Here is a 19842-nt window from a genome sequence, read left to right as displayed (position 1 = left end):
CGCCCGGGCGATCGGTCACGTCTCTGTCACGCACTGTTGGCAAATACTGGGCATGCACCGGCTCCTGAATGTACCTGAACCCGTTCCAGTGTTGGTCAAGTTGTAGTGGATTTCTCCCCTACAAACGCTGTTTGTCGCTGAGTAGCCGATCCCGCGAATTCCCCAGTGTATGACTCGTGATCTAGGTCAACCAGCGCCGCCGTACATCACGGAGGTCAACCACTAAACCACGCCTATCTCCGCTCTTTAAGACCTGACCTCGTGGTGACCACTCTCTTTCTACCTACACCAACCAGCCAGCAACACCTCCTCCTCCTCCGCCTGCCTGGCGGTCCTCGCTCCCGCCGGCGAGCATGGCGACCCACAAGCTGGTCCTCCTCTGAGCACCCTCACCAACCAGCTCTCTCTACTCAACGCTTGTAACCATGCTGCCTTCCCAGCACCAAGCTGCATTGTACATCCAATACAACATGTATACAGAGAGCACATTGTGAGTTTCCTTTCTCCATCCCATCCTGAGTGTGAACCAAACATCTCGTACCCCATACTGTGACCCCTTGTGGGGCGAGCGTCCGCCAGCTCCAAGTAAGGACACTCGACTGAGTAGTGCCCCCTGAGATGCTTATACACCTCAACTAGGTCACCCCTTGCCCTTCTGTAATATAAGCTAGGCAAGTTCAGGCGCTCCAATCTCTCAGGGTAGCTGAGGTGCCGAAGTGCAGGCACCAGTCTGGTGGCCCTCCTTTGAACATTTTCAACCAACTGACAGTCCCTAGCATATCTCGAGGACCAGACGAGGTGACAGTACTCCAGATGGGGAAGCACTTCACTCTTGAAGATCGTTACGAGGGACGGACCATCTAGATATCTGAACGACCTTCTTATAAGACCCAATAATTTATTTGCCTGGTTTACTTTCTCGCAATGGCCCGAGAACTTCAGCTCATTGTCAACATACACACCTAGGTCCTTCTCACATTCAGTCTCAACTAGTGAAGTTTCTTCATCCCGTTGGGACATATGATACGCCTCCTTACCGTTGGTACGCCCCAGGTGCATCCTCTTACACTTCGTGACATTGAATCTCAACAGCCATTCCTTCGACCATTCCTGGAGCCCACAGAGGTCCTTCTGCAGCTCTTCACTATCAGCTTGGTTCTTAATGTCCCGAAATAACAGCGTCATCGGCAAACATTTGTATAGAGGAGTGTACAACGCCAGGCATGTCATATTTGAAACAAACAAACAACAGCGGGCCCAATGTACTGCCCTGTGGTACCCCACTTGTGACAGGTACATTCAGGAGCCGGTGCATGCCCAGTATTTGCCAACAGTGCGTGACAGAGACGTGACCGATCGCCCGGGCGGCTAGCGAGCCGATCTTTTGGTGAAGAAGATAAATGAAAAGGAAAAGGAATCAGTGACGTGACCGATCGCCCAAGCGGCTAACAAGCCGATCAGTGGCGAAGAGGATAAAAGTTGAAAAGTAAAAGGTACGGATGACGATTTCATGCCATTAATCACCACACACTGCTTGCAGTCATGTAGAAAGTCTTCTATCCATGATAAGGACATTTCCCCGAATTCCGTACCCTTCCAGATTGATTTTCAGCCTTTCATGGGGTACACCATCGAAAGCCTTGGCAAAATCTAGGTAAATATTGTCGATATTACCACCCCGTTCCAGAATATGGGTCCAAATATCCAATACCTTGAGCAATTGTGTTAAGCAGGAGCGCCCCGGCATAAAACCGTGTTGGCAATCCTTTACGAGATTGTTTCGTATTAGATGTTCCATTGCGGCATCTCTGATAATACTCTCAAGTACTTTACATATTATGCTGGTCAGGCTCACCGGTCTATTATATAGTTGCTCGTGGAGTGACGATCGCCCTTCTTGAAGATAGGCAAAGACGTCAAGGTAATAATATTACCTTGACGTTCTTAATGTGTACACACATATACATACTGACACACACACATACAATATCACACAGTAAATTCTATATTATCAATGATATATAGTAATGTGAAAACATGAAACACAAGCTCACTCCGCTGGTTACCATGGATAATATATTGGATATGGTACTCCCACGCTCCCGGATATGGTACTCCCACGCTCCCGGATATGGTACTCCCACGCTCCTGGATATGGTACTCCCACGCTCCCGGATATGGTACTCCCACGCTCCCGGATATGGTACTCCCACGCTCCCAGGGCTTTTAGTTAGCCGCGTTGCCAACAGATAGCGGTAATCGGAGCTCAATGGCTCACTTTTTTTTATCGGTAAAGGTAGATACTTTCCTGTCTTTCTTATTATAGTCCTTTCTTGGCACAAATCTCCAAGTAAACAAACGAGTTAGGATGACAGTCTTAACAAACCTTTATCTTATCACCAACACAAGGACAGTCTTAACAAACCTTTATCTTATCACCAACACAAGGACAGTCTTAACAAACCTTTATCTTATCACCAACACAAGGACAGTTCTCAACTGTTCATAAGCTTTACTCTCTAAGGTTGTTTCAGGACGAAGTGTTGTGAATTATTATTTTTCATTCATCAAAATCATCAAAACAATAGTAAAAATAAAGAAAACCAACAAACAACTTTTAATTATAATAGTTTCATAAACATTTATCATATATAATTTTGGTCTATTGAGTGTTAGTACAGGAGGACTGGGACACCTGTGATGGCCACACTAGATAACACACCTTTTCACCTGAGGCTCCAACCCTTCACATATTGGTATTATTGGACATAACCTGATATTTGAAAGTTTAGTTTTTTAATTTTTTTGCATGTTTTTACCCCACATTTTTCGGTAAATTTGTAGTTTCATCCCCAATTACTGTTCGGCCATAATTTTTTGGTTATCCTGTGGTATATGGTCTGATTTATACGAATTTGACCTTCATTTTCATCTACCCTAGTTGAGGCTGAAACTGCAATAATACCCAATTTTCCTCTACTGTACATCAAAGCCCGGTAATTATTCAGGCCTAACCCGCGGCCGAAATTGATCAAAAACTATTATAAAAACAATGGAATTTCACCTTTTTTATAGTGGACAAACCAAACAAACCAACCTAATCTTACCTGGCATTCTTACTGAGCCCCCTGGACCCCCCCAGTAGGGTCCAACGAATTACCCAAATGTACCCAAACCTATACTAAATCAGGGTGAAATCTTAACGAATATCTGTTATACATACACAAAACATGTCTAATAATATTTTTAGTGTAATTTTGTAAAAATAATTTGTAAGATGAAATAATAAACAGCGAAAAACTTTCAGTATTGGCGAACTCTAAATTCCAAAGAGTTCGTCAACAAAGGAGATAACTCAGATCCATCGTCATGCACTTCGCTAACCTAACCTAACCTAACCTAACCTAACCTAACCTAACCTAATCTAATCTAACCTAACCTAACGAAAAGTAAATCCTATGCCTGTTTATTATTTCATTATTTTGACTACATTTCAATGAAAACATTATTAATCAGGTTTTATTGATGTAAAACATATATTCGTTAAGATTTTACCCTGATTTAATATACTTTTGGGTACTTTTGGGTACATTTGGGTACTTTTGGGTAATTCGTTGGACCGCCCCGGTATATTAAACAGAAAGAACTTACCATGATAGGGTGCAATTTGAGGCATTTTCTGGACGTGAGATGATGCGGTTGCATCGGTGCTTATACAGCCCAGGCGGCGGAATGATTTATTGTGATGGCGGGAAACGTTGAGCCACGGCATTAAGGAAGTGATGAACAAATTTCTTTCTGGTCTGAAAGCACAGGAATTCCTGTGGTCTTTGAACAATTGAAGGGTTCTCGTTGTCTTTATCCCTGAATTCTCAAATTACGTCCATATAAGACCGGCCACAACCTTCACACGTCATGCTGAAAATGAAACTGCCGCGAGCCCAGGGAAAAGCACAGCACCAGAGTGCGGCCTCATTACTGCCGGGAAGACAAATTAGTGCGCTTCTAGGCACCTAATTATCAACAAAACAAAAAATGGCACAAGAAATGATCATCATATCAGAACTCACTGATGAAAATAATGTAAGAAAATAGACAGTAATAAAAATAACTTCTGCGGGTTATTCATATGTTAACCCAAAGCCCTTCTCATTTTGTGTGATCAAATTACATTTCTTTAAATTAAACCGAAAAGTAAAAAAAAAAAAAAAAAACGAAAAATATGATTCCCCAACAAAAATGCTATACAGTCAGTCCCCGACTTACGACTGGGTTAGGGACCGACGACGAAGTCGTAAGCCTTATTGGTCGTAAATCGAAAATGCGAAACTCCCACTTTTACTCTTGCCAGCCATTTTAAAGGGAATTACAAATGAAAATTTTGTCATTACACAGCACGATCACTAACGTCGGGACTCGAAAATACGTAATTTGGAAAAATTTTTGTATGACTGCGGCGGTCGTATGTCCGGTTGGTCGTAAGTCAAGTGGGTCATAAGTCGAGGAGTACCTATATAGTAAAGTATTTTTTGTTTTTGTTTTTGCTGTCTCCCTACATACAAATTGTAATACCTGTAGTGGAGCTCAGTGGTCATTATGGTATATTTACCTTTTAATATTATTTAGTTTTTGCTCTCTGCCTATATAAGAATCAGTACAGTATATTGTTCTGTGAATGATCACTATGAAATATTGATCACTATCACCTACTACAGGTCCATATTCCCTCATCCGCAATTCCGAAAACTGAAAACCTCTGAAAACCGAATGACGCCGAACATGACCTGACGCTACTGGCGCTTGACCCACACCGGGTAGTCACACCTGCGTCTGCTGCTCTCTGATATTTTTTGTAGTTTTGTTTAATTTCACCTTGAAAATGTCAAAAGAGCTTCAAATACCCTTATGGATAACAGTGAGAAGAAAAGGAAGCATCTCTCATTATTGATAGCACAGAAAGTGGAGTTATTACAGAAGCTTGATCATGGTGTACCTGTGTGGCGTCTTACTAAAGAAAATAATGTGGGAACTACCACCGTATATGACTAAAAGAAACAGAAAGACAGGTGTTTGAAGATTTACACTGACAGTGATGACCATAAGCCAATGAAAAACTCTCACAATATTCATTGGCTGTCCTTATGTTTTAGACTTTACCACCATTGGCGAGTAGAATTTTTGTTTTGCATTCTTAAGTATTATTTAAAACATATATGAACAGTAATAAGTGTTGCTTCCATATTCTTATGTAGAGGAATGACGATATGTTTTCACATGTACGCAATTACATACGTTGACGTTCCCAATCCGTCTTGCTTTTTTCTTTACTATTAGTGGTTAGCTACTTCTATTGTTCCATTTATTAACATTAAATAACATATATATTAATTTTTTTTCATTAATTTTACTACATCTACAACCAGGGTCGTATTTTCTTCAGTTTCAGATTGATAACTGACATTATGGGTGTAAACACTGATAACAACAATGTTGTCTCGTCTCCTCTTGTGTGTTTTAATATTGTACGTAGTATTAATGAATTGTATTGTTCATCTAATATACTATAGGAATAACCGTGGCTCTGTCTGTCTGTCTGTTCTGGGCAGCCGAAACGGCACAATCGTTTTTCATCAAACTTGGTGGAAAAATTGCAAAAAATTCGTAGAGTGGAACAAACCTGGTCCCATGTCGATGGTTTCTTTAGGAAGGCATTAATTAACCATTTTATTTACGATGGAAAAGATGCACGTCTACGGACTTGGCGCACCCTCATTCGCTGTACGGTAGCCAAGCACGAGTGTTCAAACTTTCACTGGGCACGAAGGGCTCGCGATCACTTGTTTTGCCTATACTGTACAGTATAAAGATTAATTCAATCAAATACATATTCAGTAATAAACAACAATGAATCTTTTGTACATATTCTTTGTAAGATAAGTGACTCTGTTTCCTTGAGTGTTCATGTATACTATGGCGTTCCAAATCCATCTCGCTTTTTCTCTTTGCCATTAGTGTCTTTACTGTACTGTACAAATAACCTGTAATACTATTTATAGTCTTTTTATATGCCACTCAGTGTGAATATTCATAAAGCTCGTTGCAGAAATATTAATGCGTTTGCTTACGGGGTGCTGCCTCAGGCCCCGCTAGGGTGTTACCATAATATATGGTACAGTGAGTTCTGCTATCACGCGTGTTTTGACAACTCGAATTGGCTCTAATGCGATTTATGAATAGAAAAACGATATTTGTAAAACGCGAACTCTTGTTTGCTGTAACGCGATTTTTGCTTACTATTTCTCCAATTTTGTAGTATTAATTGTGAATATGGTAAAGAAGAATATCTCCAAGAAGCGTTCTGGTGATAGAATTCCCGGCGATGATCGTAAAAGAAAAGATATAACACTTGAAGAGAAGCTCGATGTTATCAACCTCAAAATCACCCTTCTCCCCCATCAAGTTACATTCATATTTTTTCAAGGTAAAGTGTTACATTTACTGTATGATTTCATTATTAGATATGAATGTAACATTTATTTAGACTGTGCTATCCTTTGTGTTAGGCTAACTACTAAATTTTTTCGATTTCGAGTAATTTGCACCTAACCCTATTTTCTTCATAAGCCCTGTTATTTCTATTACGCGATTTTCTACAACACGATATTTTACAAGAACACAATTATCGCGTTATAGCAGAACTACCTGTATATGTACCGTACTGCCGTTGTGAATTCCGAAAAATTCTGAATTCCAAAACACATCTGGCCCCAAGGGTTTAGGATAAGGGATTGTGGACCTGCACTACCTTGTTATCGGATATAAGATGAAACAACAAAAAACTTACATAATCTACTTATTGAAGGTGGATTTTGGCTCTATACATTTTATTAATTTTAGTCCTTAAACTAGCCAGCATACGACTGTCAGATGAAAATTAACTTAGAAAGCTACAAAAAAATTTAATAAATAATCTTAAATGTGCTTACCTGATTATTGGTAGTAGCAGTGTTTGTTAAATAAAATGTATCCAGTAGGTAAATGCGCATGACCTTGGTGGGTGATGTTGACCATATAAACAGTAATGTAAAGAAGACCCACAGCTATATAAGGTTACTGATACATTTTTCTTTGTTCTTTAATTTTTTTCATTATAAATATCCAATAAAAAAAACAAAAACGTTATGGTCGGGTTGACGAAGGGGAGCTACATGCTACCCCATTAAATTCCAATACAGTGATCCCTCGGTTAACGAGCGCTTCGGTTAACGAGATTTCGGTTAACGATTCACCTTCCATAAGATTCTTAACTTCGGTTAACGAGCAATCCCTCGATAACGAGTTTTTAACGAGCGCGCCTCCACATGTTTTCGCTTGCATTTGGCGGTCCACCAGCTGTAGTATTAGTCCGCCAATACGGTAATCGGTTTTAGGGCATAAATTCCTTACTATTTTAGTAAATATCAAGACATTTGTACTATTCAATAATTTTAAAAGTTTTATATTAATTTTTTTAGTAATTTTAACAATTATTGAACATAATTGAAGTACTGTATAGGAAGCTATTTTTTTGCGCGCCAAACAGCCTGTCAACACACCATACAGGCGTCAGTTTCTGTGTCTTTTCAGTGGAGGTAACATCTTGCTTCAGACTCTTCAACTAAACGCTTTTTTCTGTTTCCAAGCAAATTATTGGTCAATTTGAAATTTATTTTACATATTGACAATATATAATGCAGTGCAGTGTTGATTTAAAGAAAATAATCTTGAATTACACCAAGAGAACTAAAATTTTATGGGTGAAATGGCAGCATGGAGTGACTTCTCTTCCTCCACAATGCCTTCTCTTCTCCCTTCTCCTCCATCCCCATTCTAATTCCCATCATCATCCTCATCATCCAGGAGCCTTCTACATACACACCTCAAAGTAAGTGTACTTTTCTACCTTTTTTGTTGATTTTAGGCAATTTTCGGTGAACTGGAACCAATTACCTAAAAACCCATTGAAACAATGGTTTCGGTTAACGAGCATCCTTCTGGAACGAATTGCACTCGTTAACCGAGGGACCACTGTACAGTATTATTAGTTTGTATTACTGCCACACCTTCACCTCAAACACCGTAGTGCAGTGTCATTTGCAACAATTATTTTTTTTTTAACTGTGGTTGTCAACACGAAGACTCCCGCCGATGGAAGATGGTGTTTAAAGCTACAGTATAGTACTGTACTGTACACTGTACTGGGGTTGGTCTCATTAGTCGCAGGTGGGATGGGGTTTGGGTGCATTGTCAAGCTTGTCTTTTATATTGTTTGTTTTTCCCACCAATGCTCTCATCTTATATATATATGAAGGGCTGTGGCTACACCTTTACAAAGTTTTAGATACGATTTCATTGGTTGTAATATTATACTGTATTACCATTGCTTAAATCTGAAATGTATTATGAATGGAAGTCAATTCTTTAAAGTACATTAAGATCTCCGTTAGCCGGAACAATTGGTGCAGAGCACTTCTGGGAATGAGAGATTTCCGTGTAACGAGACGACTCTCTCAAAGATGGAAAGAAAATCCCTCATCCCCGGAATTTTCCGGGTTGCGGAAAAATTTTCGTGTTCGTTCCAGAAATAGCCCATTATATAATCTCTCGAACCCAGAAAAAAATTCCTTCATCCCTGGAATTTTCCGGAAAATGTGCCCCTCGGAAAATCGTTCCTAAAGCTGGAAATTTCCAGAAAATTCCGGCTTTGGGAACGATTTTCCGAGAAAATTTCAATTCCGGCTATCGAAGAGTTCCGTGTTTGAAGGATTCCGCCTAATGCAGATATTACTGTATAATTCTTTTTAATTATTTCTTAGGTAAATTGCACACGGCATAATGGCTGTGTGGCAAATTCTTCTGACTGTAGTGGGGATACTAGTAGGAGTTATACGGTTTGTCTACAATTTTCAAGCTGGACGCTGCAAGTCCCAAAAGAAATTGGAAGGAAAGACTGTTATTGTCACTGGGAGTTCTGCAGGTAAGTTTGGTAATTCATCAGAATATCCTCCGATGTTGCTACTTTTGGTTCTTATTACACCTACACAGTGAAAGCTGGACATTTGTTATTGCTCTGATATCCATTTGTCCATATACTGTACTGTACAGTACAGTATATTGGAATGAGTTGTTCATTTTTATGAAAAACACATGCAGTACTGTATTTTACTGGGATCTATAATATGGCACTTTCTGTATTTTCTATACAGGTATAGGAAAATCTGCAGCTCAGGACTTTGCTAGACGTGGAGCACGAGTGATCTTAGCCTGCAGGAATTTAGAGAAGGCTCAAAGGGTTGCTGGTAGGTTTTGTTGCATTTCCATGTTGGTGAAGGATGAAATTAATAGTGTAGTTGTAACCTTGTCCAAAAGACTACATACAGTGGTCTACTGGCTTCCTAACTTATATTTATTAAACACTCGTCATGTACTTTATACTGTACCATTAACGGGTTATTCCGTCTTGCCAGCCTTTTCTTGTTATATTGCAGAGCAACTACCTGTAGAATCATATCTTTTGCTGTCATTTAGTCTCTTTAACTGCATGAATAAATTTGTTCTGCTAAGGTGTTCCTCTTTCACACTACAGGTCTAAGATTTCCACTGGACTTCTCTTGTTACTGCACAAAATATAGCTTAATGTATCAGGTGCATATCCATTCTACATAAGCCATTTAGGTTATCTTTTTGTCCTCAAATATAAGGGAGACTTAGTTCATGGGAGGTGATTGGTTGGTCTTTTGACAGAGACTTTCCATAACTTTCATTACTCCCATTTATATGACGCTTACCTTGTATTTTAGACAAATGTTATATTCACTTATGAGAGTAAATGAACAAGTAGTTAAGAGTGGTTTTTTTTTTTTTTTTTGTAGAACCTCATGGAGATCTCTGATGGATTAGACAGCTTGGTTTTGCAGTTTATAACTTTGGATTTTGTTGTGACTTGTGGGGATTTTGTTACTCTTTGTTGATACAGGTACATGGTTTTCTTTAATAATGTGAAGTAAAGATTGTATATTGTTCCTAAATAAGTTGGCAGAACAATAACATATGTGCAGTATGTTGATTTATTAGACATGGTAGCTACAAAGCCTTTAGTCTCAGGAAGATAACTGTTGCAACTGATCTCCCCAGTTTGAGGCTGATGTGTGTGTGATGAGGTGTGGATGTGTGCTGTACACATTAGGTTAATATATGATTGGTGGCTTTCTAAAGACAATGATGCTCCTGTATTACGAGGAGCCACCTGGCTCCAGACTCTGCATTTTAAGAATAATGTTTACTAAGTGTAGACTGAACTGTTGCAGATGAAATTATCAAGAACTCTGGCAACAATCACGTAGTTGTCCGTAAACTGGATACTTCAGACCTCAGTTCTGTGCGACAGTTTGCAAATGAGATTATCAAGGCTGAGGAATCCCTGCACATTTTGGTAAGTTAAACAATTCCTTTGAAATGTAATGTACAGTACAGTAGTTTCCCCTGGTCAGGTTACTCTTTAATTTTAGCCGTATTTTCTGCCATTTTGTTCAGGATACCTCATCAGCCCCTCAACTGTTTCACCTATAATTATAAATCCCTAATTATTGTCATCATCATCATGTAGTGTGCATTTTTCATAATATTTTCCCAAGGTAACAATGAAAATAAACAAAACTACTGTAATTCTTTTTTTACTACCCATGTGCTTATTTATTTCACCTAATTCATTATTATTCTATAAAACTCACAGCATTATAAACTCTACAAATAAGCTTTCAATGTGTCACAATTTTCATACAACCCCCGTATAACTTACTCCTCAAACTCACTGGGAACAAGTAGACCCATCTTCACCAGCACATTCACTCAGCCAGTTGCCTCATTATCCAGTTTCTCCTCACTTACTCTCATGAATGGAACCCTTTTGTAAGTTTGGGAATGCCTGTAATTTGTTAGTTTCTGGGTTGTTTTATATTGAATTCATAATTTCTTTTATTATATAATCCTTAGAATATATTACTGAGGTAGTTACTTTAATTTTTCAGGTGAACAACGCTGGTATAGCGGGGGAACCCAAACGAAAGTTTACAGCTGATGGTCTCGAGTTGACTATGGCTACTAATTATTATGGCCATTTTCTTCTTACCAACATGCTTCTCAGTATGTAGACATTTATGTATATTATAGATATAAGGCACTGTAATAGTTTTTACTGTTACCAAGGGTAACAATTTTATCTTGTATAAATAATAAATAATATTAAGTGATAGTGGACTGTTTTGAGGTGAGATCTTTATGGATGTAGAACACGAGGACAGATGTATAGGTGATATGAGATGTTAATGAATTTCATTTAGACGCACTTGCTCTGGTGAGGGAGACTTACTCTACCCTTGAAGTTATGTGAAGGCAAGAATCATATACTGTACTGTACAGGCTTTTCATTCACAGAATTGTTGAAAAAAAGTGCCCCCAGCAGAATTATAAATGTATCATCTGTAATGCATAATTACTGCAAGAAGTTAGATCCTGAAGATCTCAACTTTGAGAAGATGTCCTTTGGAAGAATTAAGGTCTACTCACAGAGCAAATTGTGTAATGTTCTCTTCACACTTGAGCTCTCAGAGAAGCTTCGTGGCACAGGTATGTAAACAAAGATTTTTATTTATTTCACTCCAGATAGTTTGTCTAGGATATAAATGTGTAGACAAATATTAAAATTTATCAAGAATGCAAATACACCTGTAGGTAGTTGTAAGTTCAGGCAGAATACAAACATGCTTGACAAGTCCACCTGTGGCACTGGGAAGGCCTAACTTTAGACAGTGGTGGAAGACATCATATATCAAATAAAAAATAAATAAAAAATATATGTACATATACCAACTGAACATAATTAATGTATCTGAGTCACAGACCAAATCTACATTCAAATATTCAAAAAAAAAAAATCAACTAAACTAACTAAAGTTGAAATAATTTATTAGAAAAAATATACTTTCCACAATTTATGTACAGCATTGAAGAAAACTTGAGTGCATCCCAAATGAAAAGTGGCCTATCCAGACATCCAGAAAATGATAGCCATCTGGTTGACACATCATTGCAGCACTAGACAGTGGCTTACAACATATTTTCAGGGCTCCTTACAGAAGTCGAACTATTCAATTATGACATCTCCTGAACAGTGTTTTTCTTCTTTCTAGCTGTACAGGAGTGTATTAATGTACTGGTATATGATTGTTTACTGAAAAATAAATGAAAAATTAAGTCATATTGTTTTTCAGGAGTCACAGCCAACAGCATGAACCCTGGAGCAGTATGCACAGAAATATGGACTAAAGATAATTCTGTTATTGGATATGTACAATTTGTGCTGTTCAAGTTGGTAGGAAAGGTAAGGGAATGGCTTATACTATTAATATTAAACTCCCTTATCCTGTACAGTATTGTGTTAACTATTGTTGTCACACTCTTAATTGTCTTGGAAACTATTTCTCACTAATTATTAAAAGCATTTGTAATGAGAATAATTTAACATCTTTCTACTAACCATCTAAATTAAGCTAATCTCTTCTCATGTAACTTAACCAAACTCTAGAGCAGGGGTTCCCAAGCATTTTCCAGTGTGATCCTGTCAAGTACTGTCACCTTATGAGGGCTTGAGCTGCCACCATTTATGAGGGCTGCTACTGCCACCAACAATTCCTTTTACTGTTATATATCACCATTGGTAGCGTGACGATAGGAGGCTCGTGGGTAGGTGTAATGATAGTATCAAGCAATAGGGAAGAAATAACGGTAAATACTGTAGGTAAATAATATACACAATTATACAAATACAAAGTTTATTTAAACATGAATATGAAATTAGAAGAAAAAATTGGTTTGTACTAACAGACGAAATCTATTACTAGGCCCTCAGGCTCAACATACTCACACCATTACTGGGTGGACATATTCAATACACTTCCAACCCTACTGGGTGGACATACTCAATAGCACAACTATGATAGTCACTTAGCACCATAAATACTAGGCAACTGCCACTACAACACTCAGTCGTCAGGAGTGATACTCAAGCAACAGCCATGGGGTCCAGCCACCATGGAGTACTATCTGACGAACTCTGGAGATCCCAGTGGGTTAATTCCACCACACAAATATAACCCTACTGAGTTAGACACTCATCCACCAATGATGGGGGCTGGTAGTGGTGTGTGGCTTGGTGGTCCGGGGTCACCTCGTGGACCGAGCGTTAGGGCCAGACGAGCCAGCTATGGGGGCTATAGGTGGTCTGAAGTGTCTGACGGCCGGGTCTCACGAAGGTAACTGATCCTACTGGACCTCGGACATGTCCCCAGACATAGTGGATACAACATCCACCCTACAGACACGGCCTAGGCTGCGTTAGGGACCTGTATGGATGAAGGGACGGGCACTTACTAACCGGTGACAACAACAACACGTTTCAGGGGACGTTAAAGACGTAAATATGACTTTACTCAGAGCATATCAACTACGTTACTGTAACACTTGCACAATCAACTATTAATTGGGTCAAATCACTTAAAGAAGGGCAAATTACAACACAGCGTGGAATGGCATACCTGTATGGATGAAGGGACGGGCACTTACTAACGGTTAAAATGCCCGCGTGCCCTCACTCAAACCAGACCAGGGAGTCCACCTACTCCTATTCCGATGAATTAATTTACGGTACCCTCTGACGTTGAAATTGAGACTATGAACTCATTTTCATTCTCTACTATTATCTTCACTAACAATGCTCTGACTCAGCTATCGAAAGCAAAATTAAATTGATTACAAAGGAATGGATGGCAACAGGTCCCAGCATACAGCGTCTGCTCCCATAGACAAAGGCGGGGGAAACAGAGAAAACGGGGGACGTTTCCACTGGGGGACTCGGAAGGTTTTGTGGACGTTTGAGCGTAATATGAATCCTTAAGGTTTTCAGGTTAGCTCTTATCATGACCATTACAACCTGTCCAGTGCGACCCCAAGTCATTATATACAGTATATAATTATGAAGATCCTTAGAGTAAATACGGACATATTGATACCTGTATACATATTTAACTGTAAAAACAAGTAAGGAAAATGTATTACAAATTGAGAAGTCTAAAACTAAACACTGGCAGAAACAGGCCTCTGTCATGTTTAATATGTGACATTATATGACCATTTAACGTTCTGTACCTGGGGACATAATTACATGGTTAAGCAACACAACATACAATTTTCTTAGTTACATCTCTGTCATACTGTACGTATTTTGTAGGTAACTTGTGTGCATCATCATATAATTAATTTTCATTACAAGTTACATCAGTCAATAACTCATATGGAATCCGGTCATTTCGCCCACACTATAGAGTCGGTTCTCCCACAAGTCATTTTACCTACATTTAGAGTTGATTCACCCACACTATCAAGTCGGTTCGCCCACACCTGTTTTATTGAGGCTTAGTAATGTATTAATGTAAAGAACTGAACTTTGTTGGGTCGCTTAGTGAACAGTGATCCTTATTTAAGGAACAATGGTGACTATTTAGGGAACATTGATGCCTCTTTTGGGAAGAGTGATGACTATTTAGGGAACATTGGTTGGTACAGTGAGTTCTGCTATAACGCGTGTTTTGATAACGCGAATTTGCTCTAACGCGATTTATGAATTCGGAACAATATTTGTATAACGCGATCGCTTGTTTGCTATAACGCGATTTTTGCTTACTATTTCTCCAATTTTGTGGTATTAACTGTGAATATGGTAAAGAAGAATATCTCCAAAAAGCATTCTGATGATAGAATTCCCGGTGATTATCGTAAAAGAAAGGATATAACACTTGAAGAGAAGCTTGATGTTATCAACCTCAAAATCACCCTTCTCCCCCATCAAGTTACATTCATATTTTTTCAAGGTAAAGTGTTAAATTTACTGTATGATTTCATTATTAGATATGAATGTAACATTTATTTAGACTGTGCTATCCTTTGTGTTAGGCTAACTACTAAATTTTTTCGATTTCGAGTAAACTGCACCTAACCCTATTTTCTCCATAAGCCCTGTTATTTCTATTACGCGATTTTCTATAACACGATATTTTACAAGAACACAATTATCGCGTTATAGCAGAACTACCTGTACTTAGGAAACATTACTTGGTACCTACTTAGAGAACATTGCTGGCGGGAGATGTGCGAACGTGTTACTTTTTAATGAGGTGGACTCATTTTCCCTGCTTGAAAACCTTCTCCACAAAGAGGCCAGATTAACTTCTGTACATATAAGGCTGGTATCAGAAAAGAAGCTCTGAAGGATCCAGTGAAGAAAGTGTAGGGAGTTGCAGGCCAAAATATTCGTTCTTTGAGACGAATACTTGAGGAATGAGAGGTCAGCTTGCCAACTTCTGAGAGCTTGTGCCCATCTCAATGGGCCAGTCAGCAGCTGATATGTGACCAAACATCCTAAATCTGCTCTTTGTTACTTCTATGATTGACATTTTAAACCTTTATAGTTTGTGTATTTTATATAGATTTTTATATATGAAAGTCACCGAATAAACAACCTGAGACTTAATTTGTATATACTGTATTACATTGTTATCTGGTACATGACTAAACATAAATAAAACTTGACAAAGTGTGGGCGAACTGACTTCAGGTGTGGGCAAGCCGACTCCTAAGTGTGGGCGAATAAACTCTAAATGTGGTTGAATGGACTTGTGGGCGAATCGACCGTAAACCATTCATATGTAACGTGTGTGCATTATCATTTAATAAATTGTCTGTTAATTTGGGGTATAATTATGTGATTAAACAACATAGCACACAATTCTCTCTCTAAGTTTAAGTTTGATATACGGTTATGGTGATAATTTTTTCTAAACACCATTGACGAGAAAGCTGCCTCACAGACTTCCAAATTATACCAGAACTTTAATAGCTTGATTTTTAACCGCTGAATGTCAATTTGATAAATAACCCAAAACATTGATGTCATCATAGATGGCAAAAATCACCCTTGCCTCTTGTCAGCCTGTAACTGCTATTTCGAGGACAAAAGAGCCACACTGTTTTACATCTGTCTTGAACAGAAACTGAGCAAAATCCAAAGGTTCAGTAAGCAACTCAAGGAATCTAGCATTGAAATTTGTTGCCATTTTTCGTCTGCATCCATGGGAAGTACAGCGTGCATTGAGCTGAGAACTATTCAAAGGAAGGGGTGTGAATTTTATTCTGCGTACGTAATGTGTCATCAGCGTTCGCCTTCCCAGGACTGACCTGACTTGACACAAGAGTAACTGCATTATTCCCTTGACCATAATTTATGGTCCCGACTTAACGAGACAGCACCTGTTGGCCACTTCCTTCAGTCCTTGACACCTGGACTATGAGCTTTATGGGACTCCATCAACCCCATGACCTCTATGCAAACCCTTATGATGCATCTTGCGACCCCGTGTTTGGGAACCATTGCTCTAGAGGGAACTGTCATTATTGAAAGCAACTGTGAGTCATCTTCTCAAAGGCAAAAAGCATGCTGTAATAAATCAGATTTAAATTAGCACAAGTACTGTATTCAGAGATGTGGGCTGGGATCCACTAATCTCTTCAGTCACAAACCTCTCTCTCACTGACCATTACCACTGCTCTCAGTTTCATTCATTAATTGGTTTGTTTTAATGGTCATCCTTTATTATTGTATACTACTGTATATTAATAGAATGTTTATATTATAATCTCTTCTATAGTAGTTCCCTGAGTAATCCCAAGGTAAGGTACCAAAAACTGGGTGGAGGGTTAGATTTGCTCTGGGATGAAGTCCACATTTAAAGGGAAATAGGGGTTAAAGGGGGTGAGCCTATATTTTTGTCAATACCTCCCAATTAAAACATTTACAGGATATCCTTATGCTGTACTGTATATATATTAAGGCCTTGCTTTTATGCAGTACAGGATATATATAGGTGTGATTTCCATTATAATTAATGAATGAATACTGAATAAGGCATTGCTATTCCCAGTCTTGCCCAGCTGATCTAACACTGCATTGCTTTTAGGTACTAAGTTATCATTATAAAATATATGAATCTGCAAACCTACATACAGTACAGTCAACCCCCGCTTTACGCGGTCCCACTTTACGCGTTTCCACGTTTACGCGGTACCCTGCCGAACACGGAATGCTCACTTTCCGCGGTGTGTGTACCCTTTTACGCGGAGAGCGGCGCGAGCAGGGTGCGCACAAGGTCGCCCAGTCATCAAAACATTACCGAGTTCTTCACCCGCCACCCACCACAGCCGGCCCAAGTCAGTGATAGTGATAATGATAGTGAGGATATGGACTTATATGGACTTTGAGGGGTTTGACAAAGAGGCCCTGCAAGCCTCTGTGGTGGATAGTGATACAATTGATACAAGTGATACAGGTGAGGGCCAATAATCTGCCCTCTGCCTCGGAACTAACCCCCCATCCCCGTGTGCCCAGCCATCTTTTCTACGAATGTAAGTGTTAAAAACCTAACATTATTGATATTTCTCTTAATTATTAATTGTGTGTGCATACCATCATAAAATTTAGAAGTTATTTTTACTACAACGTAGGTATTGTGTCTGAAAAAGTGGAGTTTGGGGGTCGGCCCAGTCTCTATTTCAATTAATCCCATATGTTATGTTGTTCACTTTACGCGGGCCGCCGTGGGTTCAATTGACCGCGTAAAGTGAGGGTTCACTGTACATTGAACGTATGTCAAGCAGGCACTCACTAAATGAAACAAGAGAAAGACTTTGAGTTTCATTGATCGTGCACTTACATAGTAAATTTAATTGATATCCTTCACACCATTTCTTTTCCTCAGGATTGTGACTTGGGAGCGCAGACTATTATATACCTGGCTGTTTCAGAAGATGTTGATGGTGTCTCTGGCAAATATTTTGAGGAGTGTAAGGTATGAGTATTGCACAGTACAGTATTTTGTTTTGTTGTAAGGAGCCCAGAATCAAGACTACAAGTATTTTCGTTTGTCATCATCCATTCACTCTTAACTGCTGTAACATCCACATAAACCATTTTTCAATATTGTACTGCTGCTTCCTGTGTGGCCTTTTCCCTTACTTCTAGTTTGTCCTTAACGTCATCTTTCCATTGCTGTCTAGGTCTTTGCATCTCACACTTACCATGTACATTCACTCCTGAAGATATCTTTATGGAGGGCTCACACGAATTTCAAAATGAACACTGTGACGACTGTTGTCTCGGTACAGTTGTCAAAATCCTTCATCTGTTGTGTTATATTGTGTAACACAAAATCGCAAAGATACAATTTAGACCGAGTGTATACTTTGGATTTTTGCAGTCATTTCACCATTCTTTAGTTGCTTCTTGAGTCTCCTCTGAGCCCAACAGCTTCAGGGAAATGGCAGACAGATTGTATAAGTAAGATGCTATGTAGGAAAAAGACTAAGCTAGAAAACTGACAAAAGAAATTTCTCCTATACAATAGCTTTGGATTAAAAAAGATAACATGGATCATTACCACTACAGGTGATACATGATTGACCAACTACTTTACCTAACTAAGGTGTACAACTTCAAAGGTCATCAAATAGTGTGAATTAAGTTTTTGCTTAAAAAGGAATTTAGTACATTTCAATTAGAAATGGGGTTGTTGGTGGGAGTAAATAGTTAAACTTACTGGGGAAGTTCACTTTGTTCTGGATGCCATTCGTGTCAAGTTGCTGTATCTTGATTTTTTTCCTGCTTTTGGCTGTGTTGTGTTAAGGGTGGGAGGATGATATAGAGGTTGTTGGTGAAGGTGCAGCCACAGGTCAAAATTTGTTTTTTATTGACCTTTACCTTATTGTAATGTGAGTACTGTGTTCCTTATTGGCTAGGTATATATTTCTGGTTCAGGGTTGAGTTCTGTCTCCTGCTTGCAATACAAGGAGGGTCTTATGTGGTGGATTGCTTATATCCCTTAAGTGATTTTATTTTCTGGGAGCATGGGAGTGTGTGATAAAATTATTATACTGTATAATCCTTTTCTCTTGTAGTCATTATGTATTAATTTTCTCTTCTAGGATAGTCAATGTTCCAAACTTGGAAGACACCGTGGATTTGCTAAGAAGTTATGGGAGGCTAGTGAACTGGATGTTAAGTTACAGCCTGAAGAAGTACACTATTAATCATGGAAAGAATCACAAATCAAGAATTATCTTGATTGACTTGGAAACTCGGGTTACCTGCTTTTCCTCTGTTTCAGATGTACAGTTGCGAAAATGTGTTCCTACACCCCCTGTGGTAACCCGTGACCTATAGCAAACCTATCCTCCAATCATGTCCATCATTACACGACCAATACCCATTCATTCTTAAATAGTGATACTACTACTGTGATGTTGCCGTTTGGAGACACGGGTTACCACAGAGGATGTAGGAACACATTTCTGCAACTGTATCTGAAATAGATAACTGATTCTGACAAATCCAAACTTGTTTCTTGGAAGAGGTTGATTACATTTATAAATGCTGTCATTAATTTAGAATTGTTATACAGTAGAACATCGATATAAAGCAATTCAATTTAAGATTATTGATTTAAAGCGACACCCACAATTAAGGACAATGTTTTAATTTAAAGAGAATCTTTCCTATTTTGCGCGAGTCAATCTGGCGCATCATATTTAAAATTTTGCGCCTAATGTTTCTCCGGGCACGCTACACTGTCCTAAGGGCAAAGCTGTACTGTACATGTACTAAGAATAATGTACTAAATGATAAGTAAAATTTTTGTCTAG

At 38.9% G+C, this 19842-nt stretch overlaps 1 protein-coding gene across 5 annotated transcripts; it reads left to right on the top strand.

Moving 5' to 3' along the window:
* Window positions 1-2193: 2193 nt before the first annotated feature.
* LOC121855116 (retinol dehydrogenase 12-like) lies at window positions 2194-19632 on the top strand. Of its 5 annotated transcripts, none has more exons than XM_042349976.1 (9): window positions 2194-2296; window positions 8856-9016; window positions 9246-9338; window positions 10347-10471; window positions 11067-11181; window positions 11473-11664; window positions 12309-12418; window positions 17904-17993; window positions 19126-19632. In XM_042349976.1, exons 2-9 carry the CDS (start codon window positions 8875-8877, stop codon window positions 19228-19230), a joined length of 972 nt encoding a protein of 323 aa, XP_042205910.1. In that variant the 5' UTR covers window positions 2194-2296; window positions 8856-8874; the 3' UTR covers window positions 19231-19632. The 5 variants fall into 5 exon arrangements, with proteins under 5 accessions (XP_042205910.1, XP_042205911.1, XP_042205912.1 ...); XM_042349977.1 differs by having other exon boundaries at window positions 2266-2290; XM_042349978.1 differs by lacking the exon at window positions 2194-2296 and adding an exon at window positions 2317-2350.
* Window positions 19633-19842: the final 210 nt, after the last annotated feature.

The sequence above is a fragment of the Homarus americanus genome, unplaced genomic scaffold (genome assembly GCF_018991925.1).
Source record: "Homarus americanus isolate GMGI-L3 unplaced genomic scaffold, GMGI_Hamer_2.0 scaffold32757, whole genome shotgun sequence".
Taxonomy (NCBI): domain Eukaryota; kingdom Metazoa; phylum Arthropoda; class Malacostraca; order Decapoda; family Nephropidae; genus Homarus; species Homarus americanus.
Note: the sequence above shows the minus strand (reverse complement) of the source record. Positions and strands in the feature narration are given on the sequence as shown.